The sequence below is a fragment of the Anoplopoma fimbria genome, chromosome 11, assembly GCF_027596085.1.
Source record: "Anoplopoma fimbria isolate UVic2021 breed Golden Eagle Sablefish chromosome 11, Afim_UVic_2022, whole genome shotgun sequence".
NCBI lineage: Eukaryota > Metazoa > Chordata > Actinopteri > Perciformes > Anoplopomatidae > Anoplopoma > Anoplopoma fimbria.
The window spans coordinates 21,130,795-21,151,156 of record NC_072459.1 but is presented as its reverse complement, the minus strand read 5'-3'; the positions used below and the strand labels follow the sequence as shown (position 1 = coordinate 21,151,156).

Genomic DNA, 20,362 nt, shown 5'->3' with positions numbered 1-20,362 from the left:
CCTCGGCTCTCATCATTACAGCACAACCACCACCGCCCCCTAGTGGTGAGATTATAAAACTACATCCGCCCCGCACAATAACCAACCAATCAGAGGCTTTGGCACTCTGCTATTTATACTACGTCACTTCCTCCCAGCGCCCTCTTTTTCACCGTGTGGTCAGATTTCCATACGGCGTTGTTTCGTGGTGAGTTTTTAAACTGTCGTATTTCGATAATAAACCTTTAATTGTAGCCTAAAATACGACGAAATGAAAGGCTGCTTATTAAGCACGCTTTAAGGCAGTACAACCCCTACCTATCGTGCATTTTTAATGGTAAATTAGCCCAAAGAAGATATGCTAACGTAACAAGCTAACCTGCTAGCAGTTGACACGCGTTCATCTCGTAGTATCCCCTCGCGTCTGACACTTAATACTAACATGAAATTATATTTAAATATAAATATAAATATATATAAATGAAATACAATTACAAATCTGCCATTAAAGATGTTAAAATAGTGTTAAGTGGACACTCATTTGTATTGCATGGTAATTCTACGCTCTTCTTTAACCCGGTAATGTATTAGTTAAGCAGCTTCAGGGTTTTGCCCAATTAATCAATTAAATTCAGTTTATTTTGTATAGCCCAGAATCACAAATTTGCCTCAGAGGGCTTTACAATCTGTGCACATGCGACATCCTCTGTCCTTCCCTCACATTCACAGGAAAAACTCCCCTAAAAAAAAAAACCTTTAACAGGGAGAAAAAAGGAAGAAACCTCTGGGAGAACGACAGAGGAGGGATCCTTCTCCCAGGATGGACAGAATGCAATAGATGTCATGTGTACAGAATGAGCAGCATAACAGAGATACAACACATTCAATGTATATGACATAAATGATTCATATAATAAGACTACTTATAATAACAGCAGCAATTATTACAGTAGAATTATAGCCATGAAAATAGGGAAATGAAGTAATTAAAAGTTTTGTAGTATTTGTGAATACTTTTTGATTTTACAGTATAACTCAAGTTTCAAACTTCTAACATACCTTGACTCAACAAAGACGCAAACCTGCCGCTGTTATCTGACCAGTACTTGTCATCCTTTATCCAGCTCTCCCATCAATCGTAACGCAGGGAAAGCGGTCACGATGTCCGGAGGTCTGGATGTCCTTCAAATGAAGGAGGAGGATGTGCTGAAGTTCCTGGCGGCAGGAACTCATCTGGGAGGTACCAACTTGGACTTCCAGATGGATCAGTACGTGTACAAGAGGAAAAGTGACGGTGAGTGGAAGATGATTAATTTTGTTTAAAGACAAACTTGTCAGTTTTTATCATTGCTATCTGCAACTAGGCATACTGTTACGAGTTTTAAATGTCAATGAAGTTGAACCTTTTCCTTATGCCCTGGGGTTCTTCTTCGATCACCAGGTGTGTACATCATTAACCTTAAGAGGACCTGGGAGAAGCTGCTGCTGGCTGCCAGGGCAATTGTTGCCATTGAAAACCCAGCTGATGTGTGTGTCATCTCCTCCAGGAACACCGGACAGGTAAAGTAAAACTGTGATTGCCAGTTTACACAGCGAGACACTAGTACATAAACTATGGTAAGCACTCTGTTAAAGCCGGGCACTGATGTCGGTGTTCTGGTGTCGGAAGTGTGCAAGAGTGATCCGGCCGGGTTTTCGCTAACACCATTAGGACTGTTGTCCAATGACTGGAGTTTGATAGTGACCTGAGCCACAGTTAAATTTGTCAACTAAGGATAATAGTCAGAATTAACTAGGATCTTCAGTGTAACACATTCTTTCTGGTCCTCTTTAGAGAGCTGTGCTGAAGTTCGCCTCTGCCACCGGTGCCACCACCTTCCATGGTCGGTTCACCCCCGGTACATTCACCAATCAGATCCAGGCAGCTTTCAGGGAGCCCCGTCTCCTGATTGTGACGGACCCCCGTGCCGACCATCAGCCACTGACTGAGGCTTCCTACGTCAACATCCCCACCATTGCCATGTGCAACACTGACTCCCCACTGAGATATGTGGACATTGCCATCCCCTGTAACAACAAGGTGAGACCAACTAAATAATTTATTATATATTGACATGTTCTGATGTTTTCTTTTACTTTAGTAAATCCCTGCATCTTGCACACCGTTAGAGCCCGGCGCTGTCTCGTCTGTGCAGTGCTGGGTGTAGGATGTGTGCTAAATAATAATGCTCGGCCTCGCTCCGCCTCTCTAAACTACTCTGAGGGATGAGAGTAGAGGTCTTGCCACAAAATGCCATACTTTTAATAGATTGTCATGAGTGTGGATCATTTGGAACATACAAGGTATAATACAGATTATCTGATACAATATACTTATCTGCACCTGTGTTTCAGGGTCACCACTCTGTTGGTCTGATGTGGTGGATGTTGGCCCGGGAGGTTCTCAGGATGAGGGGAACCATCTCCAGGGAGCACCCATGGGAGGTCATGCCTGATCTGTACTTCTACAGGGATCCCGAGGAGGTAAGACAACACAGTGCACCTTGAGAACAGTACAGTGGCTTAAGGTTGCTGCATGTAACGGTAACATGGGTCGATTTACACACTCTAATGGCACATATTTTCTATGTAGATCGAGAAGGAGGAGCAGGCCGCGGCCGAGAAGGCTGTTGGGAAGGAGGAGTTCCAGGGTGAATGGAGCGCCCCTGCAGCTGAGTTCACCCAGCCTGAGGTTGCCGACTGGTCTGAGGGTGTTGCTGTACCATCTGTGCCCATCCAACAGTTCCCTGCAGGTAAGATCGCTAGTTTCCTTTTGATAGACAACTTAATCAAACCTGACACTTAATGTTTGTACTTTATTTGACACTAAACTGTTTTTTGTCTTGTTACAGCTACCCCAGCTGTTAAAACCGGTGAGATATTTTTGATTGACTTTTAAATTTATCTAAAAAGTTGGCTTAACGCTTAATGTTCATTTCACTACTTGATTCTAAAACAATTTAATTTGTTTTTCCTGCAGAGGACTGGAGCACCCAGCCCGCCACAGAGGACTGGTCCACTGCCCCCACTGCCCAGGCATCTGACTGGGGTGGCGCTACTGCTGATTGGTCTTAAATTGATGACTATGGCAACAATAAACGGTGTTTTCACACTTTGACTTTGTTTTCTGTTGAATTTATTTGGCATTCAGTCAAGGTTCTTTGGCTGTAATGCTCCAAAGTCTCAAAATAAATTGAAGCTGAATGCAATGTGATAAAGCCAGTGGAACTTGTGACACTTACAATAATGAAGACTGGTATTGTGAATTCAATATTTGTTAATTCAGCATAGTAAACCAGCAAATCCATCATACTGCTGTTTGTTAGAGGAATTTGTTCTGTGAAAAAAAAAAAAAGAAATTCACTTTGTTTTTTGGTTAAGGTGTAAGAATGAACACAAATGACAAGCTTCTACATGTTACAGAAATATTGGTCACTGACTAGCAACTGAGACTCATGAACACATTTACACATGAAGGAATGGGCTAGAAAGCCAAGATAAGAGTGAAATCCAAGTTCTACAGAGAGTTAGTGAGTTGGGTCTTTGCAGCTGATGTGCATCATGTTTATATTGAATGCAGCAAAATATGACTAAATAATTTCAGACCCCTGATTGGATGAAATTGCATACTATGGCTGTAAAAAATGATCATTTTATTGATGAATATTTCATTTCCAGAGAAACTTTATTCTTGACAAGCTGTGTTTTGTAACCAACTATTGTTTTAACTTGACTAAAGACCTCAGTGGATAACTTAAATTGTTAAGAGGGCTCAGGAGAACCATAAAAAACAGGCTTAATGTAGTTGAGTTAATCAATGTAGATTTGACCAATAGCTGCAACAAATACTGCAGTTGTACAGTTCCTGCTAAGTGTTTAAATGAAAATATTCAAGTGGTTCACTTAAATAAGATTCATACATGAATACATGGGTTGAACTGTAGAAGAAGGCCAATACAATCTGTGTGATCTGATGCTCTTGTTCCTAATGCAAAGCACTTAGAATTGACAAAAAGTCTGATATATTATTTTCATATGTAAAAATGTATTCTGTTTTTTACAAACCACGAATCAACTAAATCTGCAATGCTATCGCTGCACTAAAACACACCTCGTGTTACAAGTTTTCTGGTAACTGTAAGACTGAAAAACAAAAATATGTTTTTCTGGTCCATTAAATTGTGTTCATTTTAAGGGCATTTATTGTAGCTTATTCATATGTAATTGCTATAAAATCACTTTATTTGAGGGGATATTTTTATAACTAAAGCAAATCTTTGATTTTTCTGCATGTTGTCAGTGTAGTGAAGTTTTTTTCCCAACTTGACCAGATAGAAGACAGATTGACAAGAGCGTACAATTATACCAACAAAATGAATGAAATCAGAGTAATTTGTGGGGTTTTGCCCTTCATATACCTTATATAGCTTATATAGATACTTAAAAAACTGTTTGCTTTTTTGAATGAATAAAACCTTGGTAAAATAATTCAACTGTATATGAGAAATGCAAAATCCCCGTTTTTAAAATGCAACCTGACCTTGGCATTTATAGTTAAAAATGTGGTAAATGCAGAATTAATGTAGACATTTAAGCGTGACCCAAATCTTAATCTGTACTCTGTCAGTATATTTTGGGAGTTCATTTACGAGGGTGAAGTTCACTCATACTTCTGAAATGCACCTCTTTAGCTTTAGGGGGAAGATGGGGGATGTCTGGTTTAAGTTCCGGATTTTACGAGCAACCAGGGCAGAAAAAAGGCATCACACTTATAATCCCTCCCTGTAGTAAACAGTAGTGATGCGTTCAGGGGTCCGGACATCCCGCCCGGACAGAACAATCATCCCCTCCACATTCGCGCTTGTCTGTCAGGTGGGCGTGTTCCAGCGCTCCCATTGGTCAAACGCGGTTCCCTTTCCTCCCCGGCTTCCGCTTTCCTTTCATACGCCCCTGAATAATGATAATAATGATCAAGATGGCTACTACAGAATCCTCCTTGCGGTAGCTAACCTCCAATTTCATGGAAGCACTCAAAACTGCTATTTCTCACAGTTTAAGTCCCTCGTAGGTGACGGGGGCTCTGCCAGGGACGACACTTTATGGATTAATACGGGCGGGAAGGAGATAAAAGTCATTGTGTTGCCTGCCGGACACATTCTGAGGAAGCTAGCTAGCAGAGCAACTAGCTAGCTCTAACGTTACTTGTCGACCATCTCCAGGTTTTTAGCTTTCCAGCCAGCGGCGGCTCAGAGGAGTGTGGCCCGCCCGTCAAATGGCAGAGCCGAGGAAGGTGCCGTTCGTCACCATCTCGTCCTTCAACACTTCGCCGCCGACCCCGGAGTCCAGCAAGAAACGCCGCCGCGAAGACGAGGCCATCGACATCACTGGAGATGGAGATGGAGGTGGAGGTGGAGGTGGCGGTGCCGGGTCGGGAGGTGGCGGAGGTCCGTTCGGTAACGTGAACGCAACGGGAGGAGACGCGGAGACCGGGGAGGCGAAACCCACCGTCCGCCTCAACCTGCCGCTGTCCGAGCCAAGTGACCGCGGCTCCTCCGAGTTCAACTACGGAGAGCTGGTCAACACGACTCTTACTCAGGTGAGCACCGTGGGGCAGCATGGTGGGAGCAGGAGGGGCCTAAGTGCTGCACTGTTTGGTTTCTGTTGTTTGTGAGGTGTCAAACTTTTGATATGTGTATAAGACTGTTTGAATTGAATAATGCGATTATTATGCTCAATATTGTTTTGTTTTCATTATGACCCTGGGACATAATCTGCACGGGGTATTAAAGTCAGGGAAGTCTTAGGACGAAAAGTTGCCTGTTTTAAAGGAGTAATCCATTTTGGAATTCCATATCCATAAAATTAGTGGATTTATAAGAGACAAAGAAAATGGTAAGAAGATATGTTTACTTTTAAGTCCTTGCATGAGTGAAACCCCACAAACATTACAGTCATTTAGCAGACGCTTTTATCCAAAGCGACTTACAGGAAGTGTATTCAACATAGGTATTCAAGAGAACTACTAGTCACCAGAAGTCATAAGTGCATCTCCTTTCTTAAACAAGCATCTTAAAGCATAAACCAGAGCAAAAGTATAGTGCAGAGGCAAATTACTACGAAAACAATAATTGCAACAGACTAATCCGAATATAGTAAGTGCTACAAACTACTACGAATAGGATAAGTGCAGTAAACAAATACAGGAGTAATCCATTTTGGAATTCCATATCCATAAAATTAGTGGATTTATAAGAGACAAAGAAAATGGTAAGAAGATATGTTTACTTTTAAGTCCTTGCATGAGTGAAACCCCACAAACACTGGATCCTCCTCTTTTGATAGAGCCTCCCTTCCTGGTTAATGCTGGGTTCAAGTCATATTAAAAGTATGGAAAAGTTTTGGGGGGGAAAAAATCCCGCAAGCGTTGTCACAGGGTGATTTTAGTGTGATTGCTGACACTGTATCTTTTTAGTTTACTTTGGCCGATGTGAGGGGGCCCAGATTTGCTGGATTTGGAGGCTCTTCTGTATTATAAAGCCACAAGCCAGATGTATTGGAGCTTTCACAACAGTCCAAAGTTTCTGAGTTGTGATTAAAAGTTTGTGTTGTCATAATCTCGTAATTATGAGTACTCCAATATGACATGGATGTGGAATAAAACTCCACGCCCTAATTTAGTAATGCAGACTTCCCCAGATGTTTAATAGCTCCGTCCAGAGCCACAGGATACTTTATACAGCTGTTTTCACAGTTGTTGTAGTACTCTTCGTGGCCAGTAACCTGATCTTCCTGTATAGAAATATATTCCCCCTTTTAAAGACAACCTGACTGATGAGGTTCATATATTGTTTTTTTATGAGAATAGGCACTCTACAAAGATAAACATAAAAAGCCACTTGCTCTCATTTCACTACTTTGTCAATTTCTTTCTTTTTATCCTCAGGTAAAGCTTGCAGGTTCAACAGTCCCCAAAGGACTCACTCCTCCCCTGGACCCCAACGACCCGTTTGCTGACGATGACCGGGAGAGACGGGAGGTAGAAGCGATGGCCAAGAAATTTGAGAACAAATACGTAAGTGTCATGTTCTCAAGATGTAAGAATATGTTGTTACAGCTGTGACCATGTAGACGATGTGCATGCAGAAGGATGTCTAATTATATATATATTTTAAAAAACGTTTTGTGTTTTCTCCGCTTGCAGGGTGGTGTCCCGAAGAAGAAGAAAAAGGACAGGATGCAGGATCTCATTGACATTGGCTATGGCTACGATGAAACAGACCCTTTCATAGACAATTCAGAGGCTGTGAGTTCCTTTTTTGCACACTTTTTGCATTACTCATATGGGGTCACTTATATTCCTCAATAGTCAGCAAACTGCCAAGAGTAGAATACAGTTTCTCATTTCGTTTTCTTTTTCGGGCTGAAACTGCTGTTAACTTTTTTCTTGGTTGTTTGGTCTGTAAAAAGTCAGAAAAGTGTGTAAAAATATTTGATCAGTGATTCCAAAAGCCCAAGATGACGTCCTTTCTTTTCTTGTCCACAATTCAAGGATTTTCATTTTACTGTCACAGAGAGTAAAAAAGCTAGAACATACTCAAATTTAACAAGCTAAAATCAGCTAAATACTTTCGCAAACCGATTAATCTATTATCAAAATAGTAGCATGTTGATTTAATAGTCGACAACTAATCGATTCATCGTTGCACCTCTACTGGGATCAGGTGTATTCTTGTCAACATGCGGTTGATATCATCGCCATTTATCTGCATTTCACTGACACAAAGTCACAAGTGTGCCTCTGTTACGGTTACTTTTAAGTAGCTGTAAAAATTAAGTAGTTCTCAGTTTTGCTTGTTTTATTTGTTTCTGTATTTTTTTGAATGTGGTGTAATGGACAGTTTTGTCCCACAATGCAATGAAAAATGGAAATAAGATACTGCTGGAAAACATTTTTTTAGTTTTTGCCCATGGGTTTAACGGCTTAAAAAAGATTAAAGAAAACAAATAATAAATTCTAAAATATCCAGGAAAATATTTGTTGCTCTTAGTTAAGCTTATTTGTAACATTGTAGCATTGAAGTTTCAGTTTGATCATTTCTTGTATCATTACCTTCTTGTATACTAACAGCAACACTAAACTGCTAAGAAGAGTACAGTGCATATATAGTTCAGTTTTATGTTGCATAATCTTGGGGACTTTGTTGTTATTCTGAGCAGTGGTAAAAAGGCTGGCGCAGCACGCGGTAGTAGAAGAAAACTAACGGTAATTATACTTCTCTCCTGGCCTCAGTATGACGAGCTGGTGCCGGCCTCCCTCACCACAAAACACGGAGGCTTCTACATCAACACTGGAACTCTGCAGTTCAGAGCGGCGTCCGACTCTGAGGGAGAAAACGGCGGCACGGAGGACAATCGTTTCAAGGTATGGTTTTGTTCCTCAGCGCTTTGTATGAACACGTAGCAAAGTGAACATACAGACATATTTGTAAACAATAAATAGCCAAATATAGACATTTTAAGATTGTTTTCTTCCACTAACTTAAACAACCGTTGCACCTGTTTAGCAAAAGATGAAAGATGGTGAGGAGCGGGTGATAAAGAAACGACGGAAAAAGCAAGATGGTGGAATTCTGGAGGAGAAGAAACCCAGGAAGAATAAAGTACCAAAGGCCGGGTGAGTGTTTCATCACAGGCTTGGTTGTTTTTTCAAATATGTTCAAAGCACACAACAATTAAATTAAATGAGCAGATTGTTTTGCATACATTTGAACAATAACTTAGTCAGGTGGCTATAATCAAAGAAATACATTGTTCCTACATCATCTGTTAGTCATAATTAGTTATCTTTTAGCTACAGTTTAAAAAGTGTTGTTACATTATTGCATGTTTTATCAGATCTGCTCAAATTTCATGCCAAGAGTTTTTTGAACCAGATGCATCTTAATGGGGTTTATAGGGTGACAAATGCACTATTAAAATATTGGAGGAAAAATAGGCTGAAATTATTTGTTGAGTAATTGTTTAATTGATCAATTGAAAATGAATCATTTAATCTGTTTATTCAGTGAATTGTTTGAGTTTTTGATCTTTGGAAAATATAAATTGCAGCCTCTCAAATGTGAGGATTTGCTGCTTTTCTTTTTGGGAACGTTGACAACGATGAAACATATATTTTTTGGTTCCCTGCTCTTAATTTCCCATGATTCCTAAACTCAATACTTGTTAAATACGTCTTTCTCCTCATTGTGTCTTCCGCTCTGGCAGAGTTTCGGCCCTGAATGTTCATCGGCCTGAGAAGAAAAAGAGGAAGAAGCTGATGAAGGATTCTATCCACCTGGCCAACATGCTGCGTCGCTTCACCAGGGAGAAGGAGGAGATGCGCAAGAGGAACATTCCTGCTGTCGTTCTGCCGCGTCCCACCGCAAATGTCGCCGCCAAAGCGCCCAACGCCACCAGCGCACTCCTCAATGCCCAGTCCAAGGCTGCCAGCGGCAACGAATGCAACATAACCGACCTGGGCGCCGACCCGGCCGTGCTGTCGCTGCTGGGCACGGCCAACAACGACATACTGCAGGACATGATGGGCGACCTGGACTTCGGGATGCTGGACTCCCCTCAGCCCTCCAGTCCGCTGCAGGGAGAGAACGGCTCCTTTGGGATGGGACACAAGGCCGGTGGCGTCAGGGTGACGCAGGGCAGCGTGATGGCCCCTCCTCCTCTTCCCAGTGGACTCCCCGCCCCACTCAGCAAGCGCATTGACGACCTGAGAGCGGTACGTGCTTCAGTACTCCACTGGATCACATGTGTTAGATTAGGGCTGCAGCTAAGAATTATTTTCTTTACTTTTTCTTTACTCGTTAGTGAAAAAAGAGCATCATGATTTCCCAGAGCCCAAAATCTTGTATTCAAATGACTTCTTCAATCTGACCAACAGTCTCAAACGTAAAATGTTAAAAAATTTTTATGCTTTAAAGCAAAAATGAATTAAAATCCCGTCAGTATTTGGCACAAACTTTTCATCATCCTCACAGCTTTATGATAGCTGTGTTTTTTGTCAAGTCTGCGACAGAAACATGAACACATTTTTTACACTTTTTACAGACAGAAGTCACAAAGTGCTTAACAGCAGCGGAATTGTAGACAAGAAAGAAAACAAAAACAAATGAATAAAAACAGCATAAAAGCATATTAAGAAAGGAATAAAAGACAGTAAATACACAATAAAAACATAATTTAAAAGCAGACCTGGAGCATGAATTTTATCCAACGGCTTTTCTAAAAAGGTACGTCTTAAGCTGGTCTTTAAATGAGATCACAGATTCAGATAACCGTAGGTGTGCAGGCAGAGCAGTCCATTGTTTTGGAGCTACTGCCTCAAAGGCTCGGTCACCACGGGTTCTAAGGCGTGTGCGTTGGACAGAAAGCAAAATGAATTTGACCGGAGGGTGTGGGCCGATAAATGGGGATGAAGTAGTTCCGCTACATATGCAGGAGTCTGACCGTGTACTGATCTGTAAGTGAGGATGAGAATTTTAAAGTGTGTCCTATATTCACACAGGCGTCCCGACTGTTTGATGCGGAGGGCAGGAAGAAATTCTTCACACTGGACATGAACAACATCCTGCTTGAGTGAGTACCGTACCAGTTTTACAAAGTTAAATAAGATATTTATAAAAAAAGCCAAATTTTTAATCTCTGACACACGTCTCTGCGTGTCTTTACTTGGTGGCAGTATCGAGTTGCAGGTTCAGGAGCAGCCGACAGAGGTGCGTGCGGTCGTCTACTCCCACCTGGAGGCCTTTGTGCCCTGCAATAAAGAAGCTCTGCTCAAACGCCTTAAGAAGCTCAGCCTCAACATACAGGTGTGTGATTGGTCCTTACAAATGGACATCCTCAGCGTTCATGTTTAGAAGTCGCAGGGACTCCTAGTAAAGTTAAATGTTTGGCTATAGAATAATTTCCCACTTCCAGTTTGTTTCTATGTGTGTTTTGGGACGAGCATTGGAAATTAGCAGTACACTTAGCAGATACACTGCAATGGATCATTGTTTTGCAATTCTATATGTGTATGGATTAGTCCCTACCAAACAAACATGAAATGTAAGATGATGCCTAAAGGCTTATGTCACCCAATATGGATAATTTCGAGCTAGCTGGTGCATCTAAATGTAATTGTGTGACAGCTAAGTCGTTGCTTCTGTTGCTTTGTCAGCCGTTGTCCGATTAAATATTTAGCATGCGAGTGTGTGTGTTATTTTTGACTGTGCTTGTCCCCGTCGCCCAGGACGACCGCCTCCGAACGCCACTGCTGAAGCTGAAACTGGCGGTGTGCAGCGTGATGCCGGAGCAGATCGCCCGATACAACATGGACTGTATCGCCAAGGTGGCAAAGTGAGGACGCAGCATCTGTTTGCATTTTATGGTATTTCCATCCACATCCTCTAAGAAGGTGTTGTGATTTGATGTTTATCTCTATGTCCACAGGCAGCAGTCGGGGGAGGGAGAGAAGAACGGGTCAGAGGATGATGACGAGGAGAAGCCAGGGAAGAGGGTGATGGGCCCACGAAAGAAGTTTGTGTGGGACGACAAACTCAGGTCAGTTTCAGTGAGGAAGGGTGGTTCATTTATTCTGGAGGTTTTTGGAAAAACTATTTTCAACTCGTGGAAAAATAGAGAAAAAGTCAAATATCCTGAAAACATATTCCAATTTATTTTCTTTAGCTGATAGTGAACCTTGGCTGGGCTGTCTATCAGAGCTCCTAGAGTTGATAACATTGCCACCTGAAAGAGCCAAGTTATGTTCAGGATCATATTTACGTCAAAATAGGTTATGGACGAGAGTATTTCGAATAGAGAAGTCACGTCACGTGGTGGCACATGCAGGTTACAATTGAAGTTTTCGAAACTCTGAATAATGTTAATATTAGTCACTGGTGGTTGGTGACTGGTAGTATTTCTTATTATATGATCAGTTTGATGTCATTCCTAAGCACGTGATAGATTATTATCACAGATTATTTATAACTACAGACACAGAGAGGAATATTTTAGTAAATGGCACGATATCTGTCTGTCATAACAGCTAGATCATGTCTGAAAATGTCCTGGAAAAAAGCCAGACCCCGGATACATTTACATAATGTACCTGAATGATGCTCATTTCTTTGCTGTTCAAGTTGTGATCTCATTTTCCTTTCGATGTGACGGAGTATTTTGGTCGTGTGTGCTCTCCAGGTTACTGCTGTGCAGCCTGGTGCGGGTGAAAATGGGCTGCTATGAGCTGGAGGGCAAGAACTCGCTGTCTCTAGAGGACTACCTCAAAGCCTTCATGGAGACTGAAGTCAAACTTCTCTGGCCTAAAGGCTGGATGCAGGCCAGGTATGTGTGCTGCTAACATGATTTTGTGTTGGAGTATTTACACTAGATAGGTGCTGTATTGCTTTTACTTTCTAGCTACATAAGTCTTTGTTGTATTGATGTGTTATTTTCTCTGTTTACAGGATGCTGTTCAAAGAGAGCATCATGGCTCATGGTCACCTCACAGGCTACACGTGAGTCATGTGACTTTCTATGACCGATATCTTCAGAACTTACTCTGTTCAGCTTGTTCTGACTCTTTTCGTGTTGTTGTTTTTTTTTATTGTCTCCAGAGCAAAGAAAAAGATGGTCACTACTCCCAAGGCCAAGCCAAAGGTTAGATTTTACTTTTATAGCGACCTTAAAGGTTTTAGTTTTTCATAGATATGACTGTTATTTGTATGCTTATAACATAACTGCTTATCATGGACACTCATCTGACCTCCAGCATTAATCTCAAACGTTACAAACCACAGAAGCTACTGTCAACATGCTTATTAAAGGAGTCTGTCTTAAAACAGTACTCCCACAGCAAGCCCACATGAGCATTTCACGAGTTGTTAGTCGCTTCAAACATTCCTCTTGTCCTTACCGGCCATGAACAGATCCGTTCCTAACACAATATCGGTGTATGATGCAAGAGAAAATCCACAGTCATCATTCTTTGTAAAAAAAAATGCATATCATTTTTACAATTCCAAACGCTGTGTGTCTAGGGGGAAAAAAAGACAGGATTAGCTCTACAATCCATACTTGAGAGAAAAAAAGCCAGGGGGAACGATAACGGCAATGATTAGAGCAACTTTAGATCTATAAATGTACATTTGGTTTGTGAGTTATGTTATAAAAAAGCAAACCTTTCCTTTAATAAGACATGGAAATGTGTAATGAATTTATGTTACAATAAATGCAGCTTGTGTTAATGCTGTTTTCTGTGTGATGTGTGATTCCAGGAGGCCGTGTGGGTTCAGCGGTCCACCCCCTCAGCGGGCGCCACTCCATCCCCCGCATCCCAGGTTGCCAAGCGACCGCTTCAGTCACCGTCCGAGCCCATATGTCTGGATTCCCTTGACGAGGATCTGACGGCCCCCTCCCTGGACTCCATCTCCCAGGCCCTGGCCATCCTCGGCAACGCGGCCAAGGGCCTGGCCCATGGGGACAACCCCCCCTCCCCCGATGGACCCAAGGCTGCCGCCAAGCCTTCCTCGCTTCACGTCTCGCCGCTCATCCAGCAGCAGCAGCAGCAGAAGAAGAACACCGTCAGCACCCCCAGCTCCAACACACCTCACTACATCTCTACCTCTTCGTCCATCTCCACCTCTCTGTCTCGGCCCCTCTCCGTCACCTCTGCCCCTCTGCCCTCGTTGCGGACGGATGGGATGGGGGTCGTCAAGGGCGTGGCGCAGGTGCACAGACACTCAGTGTTGAACACTCAGAGGACGTTGGCTGTGGGTGTGGCCAAAGCAAACATGCCCACCTCGGCGTCGTCGCCTAAACCGCGCCCACCGCCCACCGCGTCCCCACTCGTGGCCCCGGGATCGAAGGCGGGGGTCCCACTTCCGGCCTCCTGAAAGGCAGCAATAATAAAGCCAACAGCGGCGACACCCTCATCATCACGTCACCTCAGTCACGGCCACACACGCTCATATCCTCCCCACACATGCTCTCCAAAACCTTCCAGACGCCTCGCCTGTCCCATACCCCGCTTAGCAAATCCTCCTCCTCCCTCACTCAGACTCTCACGGGGGTTCAGCCCCGGCCGCAGTCCAACTTCATCACCCCCATGCACGCCACCCTCACCAAGTCGGCCCACAGCAGCATCCCGCCGATCGTCAAACTCACGCCGCGCACCCTCAACCCCGCCGCGACCACCACCACCTCAGCCTCGCCCTCCATCTCCCAAAGTCCCAGGTCTCAGGCAAACCCCCCCATACACCAGTACTCTCCCAAAAGCGCAGTCGGGTTCCGCCCGACGTTCTCAGGTGCCCAAGGAGGAGCAAGCAAGCAAGGGCAAGGCAGCTACACTCCTCAGGGCAGCCAGAAGACCCCCAACAACAGCAGCACCACCAACGCCAGCCTTATTAACACCATATCCATAAGCAAGCATTCAGGATCCAGTGCCTCCCCCACAATAACCTCTGCCAACCAGGGCCAGCGTCAGAGGACGGGGGGCGGGACACCTCAGGGGGCCAAGCCGGTCGCGTCTGTCCCAGCGTCGTCCATCTCTTCTCAGTTGACACAGGTTTGTACAGCAAGTGTGTCACGGTTATTAAACCTGTTGTGTTCGCGGCCTTTTGTCCAAATTCATTATCGAACACATTAACACGTACTGTGACGTAGTCATTTGATCATTCCCCACTTTAGCTGTAATCAGTTCCTACCGAGTAGGAAAATATTTTTATTGTGATTTGGATGAACTGCAAGTCACATATTTGGGATAGAGTTAGGAATTTAACTGTCTAAGGCTGCGTTTTCAGGACAAGGCATTTTGGAGGCGTTGTCTACTTTACTGCCCTGATTTTGTGTTAACATATAAGCATATTTACTTTCTGATACAACCCAACTGCTCAGGTTTCCACAGCAGGCAGCAGTGGTCTGCTCGGCACGTCCTCCTCGCTCCCCCTGGGGTTCGGGATGCTCGGGGGCCTGGTGCCCGTATCCCTGCCCTTCCAGTTCCCCCAGCTGCTGAACCTGCCCCCGCTGGGTACAGCGGTTTCCAGCACAGCAGCCGGCGGCTCGGCGGCCAGTAGCAATGTATCGTTCTCCACCCTGACCCAGAGTGAGTGACGCATGCAGGGCAGAACCATGGATGCCGCTGATATTTTAAATAACGCACCACACGTACATTAAACATCGGTGGCGAGTACTAAATATATGTTTATTTAGGTTTAGTATTTGTGTTTACACATTAGGGCAGGCATTGCCTTGGTGTTCCTGTATAGGCTTGTTTTGTGTTTTATGTCACAGCACCATTTGTTTTATCATCATATCGTGTGTCAAATGTAAGCTTGTGATTTTTCTCCTGTTTGACATTATTCCATTTTGTTTGCTTAATTTCCCCAAAATTCTTTCCTTTTTCTACCAAAACGATGCCAATCCTGCATTGGTTACTTTCCCTCACCTCACTGGTCAATCCCCTCCTCTGTATGGCTGTCATTACCCCCCTTTCACCTCTGAACCATCTTGCTCTCTCCCTTCTGCCACCCCCTCCCTCATCTCCCTCCTCGTTTTCTTGTTCCCCTGTCCTGTCTCCTCAGATCTGTATAAGAGTCTCCAGTCAGGGTCTCAGGTTGCTCTGCCTCCTCACTTGCAGCTCGCTTTCTCAGGTAAAATCTGAACCCTCCCTCCACCCTCAAAAGCCTGCTCCATTTACTCCCATCCCCCAGCCCTCCTCCTCCCTTTCCAAGTGTCTGGTGTTCTGTCTCGGGTCATCCTATTCTGTTCTCCGCTCGTCTGCCGGTGGCGGCATGCCTTTTTGTGTAGTCATTTTTATCCGTCGTCCGATCACCGTAATATGTTTTTCTGTCTGTCGATGCTTTTCACTGACATTTCAAGAACTGTATCATTCCCATCCAGATGTGAGTCAAAGCCAGGGAGGAGACGCTAAGAGGAAGACTCTATGATACAGCTGGATTTCAAAGGCCCCGGGGGGACGCTGTCTAATGAAATGACCACGTGACGTGTTGGGACAAATCGGGGACGGGACGTGACTTTTGGTGACAGATGGACCGGTCTGAGATGAGGACTTGGTTACACTTAAAGATGCTTGATCTGAAAAGATCGGCTCAATTTTTCACAAACACCGCAGTTTAAGCATAACTTTTTTAAACGATTTGATAACTTTTAAATACTATTCATAGAATTGTTCAATGAAATGACAAATACAGGTTGTCAATGTTTACAAGATAGACCTATATCACTGTGGACAGGGAGAAAGAATGAATGGGATTTTTAGGTGTGTGTGTGTGTGTGTGTGTTGGGGTTTGAATGCGTTTGGCAGGTGGGATTGAAAGTGTGCCTTTTGTAGGTCTCCCTCTCTGATGCATGGTCAGTGTGTCTATTTGGTGCTGTTTTTATCATAATGTAATTATCACTGATACCTGTAAGAAATGTAAACTGCAAATAGAATTTGAGCTTTTTTTGTTTGTTTTTTTCCAACAAGAGCTGTACACTTTTTCATTGTACTTGAATTCTTTCATGAATTCATATCTGTATAGAACTCAAACCTGCTTTTAATTAAAATCTTTCCCCTTCACAATGGAGCAATTTGATAAGTTTATGCTTATACTAATACTTTTCATACACAATGAAGTCAAGTGAGACTGATTTGTTTGGTATCACAAACCAACACAAGCAGTGTCTAACAGGAGCTAACACAAAACTGAGGCACAACCCCACACATTAATGGGCAGTGTAAATTTAATTGACACCTTGTTTTGGATATTAAATCAAATCCAACTTCCAATGAACCCTAACTAAACCCAGACATGACAAATTAGAAAACATTTAACAATAATGAATGCCAAGTTTCCAAAACACCTTTTGACATCAGATAACCAGAGTCCCAACAAAAAAGACAAAAAAAATACAGAAAGGAAGAAAAGAAAAAAAAAAAAGAGGGAAAAGGGCCTGTGAATCTACGCAGTTTGTACAAAACTTTATGCGAAGGGTGACTTGAACTGGCAGTATGAGAAGGTTCAGGATTGGCCGGCCCTCCCGGAGCTTCTCCCAGATGGTCGTCTCCCTCAAAAACACTTTGTTGCGTTTGCCTCATGGAACCCTACTTGACCAGAGGCCTGGTCTTATCGTCGTCACCACACTCGTGGGCTTTGTACTTTTTTACCTCAGCCATATACTTTGACCAAGCATCGCTCTTGCCTGGCTTGACCTGCAGGAGAGGAAACGCAAGGTGATTAAAGTCAAAAGTACAACACAAATTCAAATTCAAATGGACACCCCACCATCTTCCTCACTCACTTCTGATTCGTCTTTCTGCTTCTTTGCAACCATGCCGGTCTTTAGGAACACGCCGCCTCTGCGCTTCCCCACCTGGGTTAGGGGATAGAAGACTGAAACCGTTATAGGAGCCCTTGCAGATGGATTGTCAATGAAGGAGACTACACCAGAGCAGAAGGTCTACATTTAGTTTCTTGCCGCACCACCAGCGAAACCATCATCAGTTAAAGGAGCATCCCTAGTCTTCACTGGTCTACAAATTGCCACAATGTGTTCATGAAATATTGAAAGTACAACACAATCACTGGCAAGTTGGTGTGAAATACTACTGAAATATTGGCCATTATTTCAGGATGTAACAACTGAAGTGTCAGTAAGACTGTCAATCAATCAGTGAATGGTGCTTCACTTTGGATGCGTGTTGAAATACTGCTATCTCATCTTACAACTGCCAAACCCCTTACAAAGCTCGTCACTGGAGGGGGCTTCTTTTCCACTGATGCCTGTCCTTGTTCGGTGGCTCTCGCCTCTCCACCTGTTTGCTGCGACTCCTTTTTCCTCTTCTCCGCCTCCTCCATCTTCTTCTTGAACATTTCCATGAAGCTGCCGTCGTTGGCGAACGCGTTGCCGCCGGGCCCCAGGGCTTTGCTTGCCGACGGTGCTGGGCTGCAGCCGGAGGGGGACGCGGGGCTGCCGCAGCTGGAGTCGCTGCTGCTGCCGCTGGTCTGCGGTCTGCCGTGTGTGCGCTTTGGATCCATGCTGCCGGTCCAGCGGTGTCCGTTGTCTACAAAGTTGGCCTTGAATGAACAACACTGCTAACACGCTGCAAGACGGGCTGGACCCAACCCACAATACAAAAAGCCCCAGACTCAGTCCACCTTAACAGCTACAGTCCGATTTGGGCGAAATAAAAAGCTTCACAAGGTTAGCCCTCTACAGCATGGCCTCCCGACAAAAACAAAAGCAGGCGCTGGTCCGGCTGCTAACGTGGCTAACACTGCGGGCTAGTGTCCGGGTTAGTGAGGCCTTTACAGACGAACAAACTCAACTTGAACCTCCAATTCATGTGTGAGACGTATCCAGGTTTAATAACACAGCAAAGGTGCACCACAAAGTCCAAATACCTGCAGCAAAGTCTAAGAAGTTCGCCAATTTTACAAACGCTTCTCGCTAACTTCAGCCGTCTAGCACTTGCTGTCGGCCATGTTTAATTCCCCCCTGATGACGTCACGCTGTGGCGCCTCCTGCTGTGCCGGAAGTGAAACTGATATATATTTTTTTTTTTTATCATCGTTATCCAGAGATCACGATTGTATTATATAGTTTATCTTGAGATAATTTGATAATTAATTTGTTATCATGGATTTATTTTGTTAACTCTGGGGGTTTTTTGTCATAAAAAAAACACGTTTTTCATGACTTACTATGCTATGACTTTTTTCACTTTTATTTTTACATAAAATCCAATGAATTGTTGTTGACATACCGTACTAGGACTTTTTTTTATGATCTTTATTACTTTTTTCGACAGAAAATATAATTAATTGTTTTTGACATGCTGTATTATGACATACTATAATTTTACTTTTTGTTCAACATGCTATATGTTGTGATGTATGTTGTATGCACTAAGACTTTTTCACTCTTTTCAATGTTTTGTATAGTTTCATAAAACTATACAATTACTTTTTTGACATACTATACTATGACTTTTCTTACTTTTGCGACACATTATTCAATTACTGTTTTCATTTTTTTTTTACATTCTATACTGTTATTTATCTTTTTCAACATACTATACTATGACTTTTTTGACAAACTAAACTAAGATATTTTTTTGACTATTTCCGACATACTGTACTATGACATTTTAAAAAGAAATTCAACATATTATACTTTTTTCATCAAACTATACAATTTTTTTAATTTTTTTTTACATATAATACTATGACTTTCGTCATACTATACTTTGTTTTGTTTTTTATTTATCAACATTCTCTGACTTTTTGGGACCTTTTTCAACATGCTATACACTTACTTTTTTTGACATATTATACTATGACATTTTTCACTTTATTTATCATACTATACTATGTTCTTCATTTTTTTCAACATACCATACTCTGATTTTTTTGGTCTTATTTTGACATGCTGAAATATGATTTTTTTTTAACTTTTTGAAACACACTATACAATTACTTTTTTTCCAACATACTGTACTATAACTTTTTTACTTTTTTGGACATACTATACTTGTTTTTTTTTAATTTATCAACGTACAATGACTTTTTTTTCGACATACTTTACTATGATTTTTTTCATCAAACTATAAGATTACTTTTTTGACAAACTATACTATTTCTTTTTTAAAATACTATATTATGACGTTTTTAACTTTTTATTACACACTATACAATTATTTTATGACTTTTTTCGACAACGACGGCAACAAACTATAGTATGACTTTTTAGATTTAGAAATACTATACTACTTATACTTCTTTTTTTCTTGCTCTTCTCCCTCTACAACAATGCCAGAACATCAGGAGAGAGATCTGTTTAACTCCTGAAGTTCACAGACAATACAACCCTCATCAGCCTCATTAGTAGTGGTGATGAATACAAGTAAAGATGGGAGGTTGAACAGCTGACCCCCTGGTGTGGTCATAACAACCTGGAGATGACAGTGGACTTCAGGAGGTCTGCAGAGAAAATCATTGGTGCCAGCCTGCCCTCCATCCAGGACTTGTACATCTCTAGAGTCAGGAAACATGCAGGAAACATCACTGCAGACCCATCACAGCCTGGATACAACCAGTTCCAAGTCCTCCCCTCTGGTAGGCGCTACAGAGCACTGTACGCCAAAACAACTAGCACCATAACAGCTTAATTCCACCGGCAGTCACACTGATAAACACTTAATTAGTCATACTGCAATATTACCTTCATTCTGCACTATTACCTCAAGTTCATTGTCATTGTTGTTGTGTTTTATGTCCATATACATCATTTTGTATATATGTTTATATTT

The 20,362-nt window shown here is 42.6% G+C and overlaps 3 protein-coding genes and 1 non-coding gene across 4 annotated transcripts; 3 read left to right on the top strand and 1 right to left on the bottom strand.

Annotated features, from left to right (window-relative positions):
* The first annotated feature begins 84 nt into the window (after positions 1–84).
* On the top strand, positions 85–3,136 carry rpsa (ribosomal protein SA). The gene is made up of 8 exons (XM_054607796.1): positions 85–187; positions 1,104–1,273; positions 1,421–1,539; positions 1,814–2,059; positions 2,374–2,502; positions 2,612–2,771; positions 2,871–2,891; positions 2,999–3,136. Exons 2-8 carry the CDS (start codon positions 1,141–1,143, stop codon positions 3,091–3,093), a joined length of 903 nt encoding a protein of 300 aa, XP_054463771.1. The 5' UTR covers positions 85–187; positions 1,104–1,140; the 3' UTR covers positions 3,094–3,136.
* On the top strand, positions 1,598–1,737 carry LOC129099188 (small nucleolar RNA SNORA62/SNORA6 family). Its single transcript, XR_008531638.1, has one exon. It is a non-coding gene; the product is annotated as a small nucleolar RNA SNORA62/SNORA6 family (small nucleolar RNA).
* Positions 3,137–4,963: 1,827 nt separating the features above from the next.
* On the top strand, positions 4,964–16,038 carry ubn2b (ubinuclein 2b). Its single transcript, XM_054607343.1, is given in 18 exon segments — positions 4,964–5,614; positions 6,962–7,090; positions 7,220–7,321; positions 8,309–8,440; positions 8,583–8,692; positions 9,283–9,790; positions 10,577–10,647; positions 10,751–10,880; positions 11,303–11,409; positions 11,503–11,613; positions 12,253–12,396; positions 12,519–12,569; positions 12,669–12,711; positions 13,329–13,923; positions 13,926–14,617; positions 14,947–15,154; positions 15,633–15,701; positions 15,952–16,038. Coding segments are annotated over 18 exon segments (3,573 nt in total). The 5' UTR covers positions 4,964–5,290; the 3' UTR covers positions 15,999–16,038.
* A 1,100-nt stretch (positions 16,039–17,138) lies between these two features.
* Positions 17,139–18,542, bottom strand: trir (telomerase RNA component interacting RNase). The gene is made up of 3 exons (XM_054607344.1): positions 17,796–18,542; positions 17,353–17,424; positions 17,139–17,263 (listed from the first exon to the last, which is right to left on the bottom strand). The coding sequence occupies exons 1-3, from the start codon at positions 18,087–18,089 to the stop codon at positions 17,156–17,158; spliced, it is 474 nt and encodes a 157-aa protein (XP_054463319.1). The 5' UTR covers positions 18,090–18,542; the 3' UTR covers positions 17,139–17,155.
* Between the last annotated feature and the right edge of the window lie 1,820 nt (positions 18,543–20,362).

Coding starts and splice junctions, on each gene's coding strand:
- trir (XM_054607344.1), bottom strand. CDS start 18,089: ATGGATCCAAAGCGCACACACGGCAGACCGCAGACCAGCGGCAGCAGC. Junction 17,425..17,795: donor CCCCTCCAGTGACGAGCTTT/GTAAGGGGTTTG, acceptor CCCCTAACCCAG/GTGGGGAAGCGCAGAGGCGG. Junction 17,264..17,352: donor AGCAGAAAGACGAATCAGAA/GTGAGTGAGGAA, acceptor CCTCTCCTGCAG/GTCAAGCCAGGCAAGAGCGA.
- rpsa (XM_054607796.1), top strand. CDS start 1,141: ATGTCCGGAGGTCTGGATGTCCTTCAAATGAAGGAGGAGGATGTGCTG. Junction 1,540..1,813: donor CCTCCAGGAACACCGGACAG/GTAAAGTAAAAC, acceptor GGTCCTCTTTAG/AGAGCTGTGCTGAAGTTCGC. Junction 2,503..2,611: donor TCTACAGGGATCCCGAGGAG/GTAAGACAACAC, acceptor TTTTCTATGTAG/ATCGAGAAGGAGGAGCAGGC.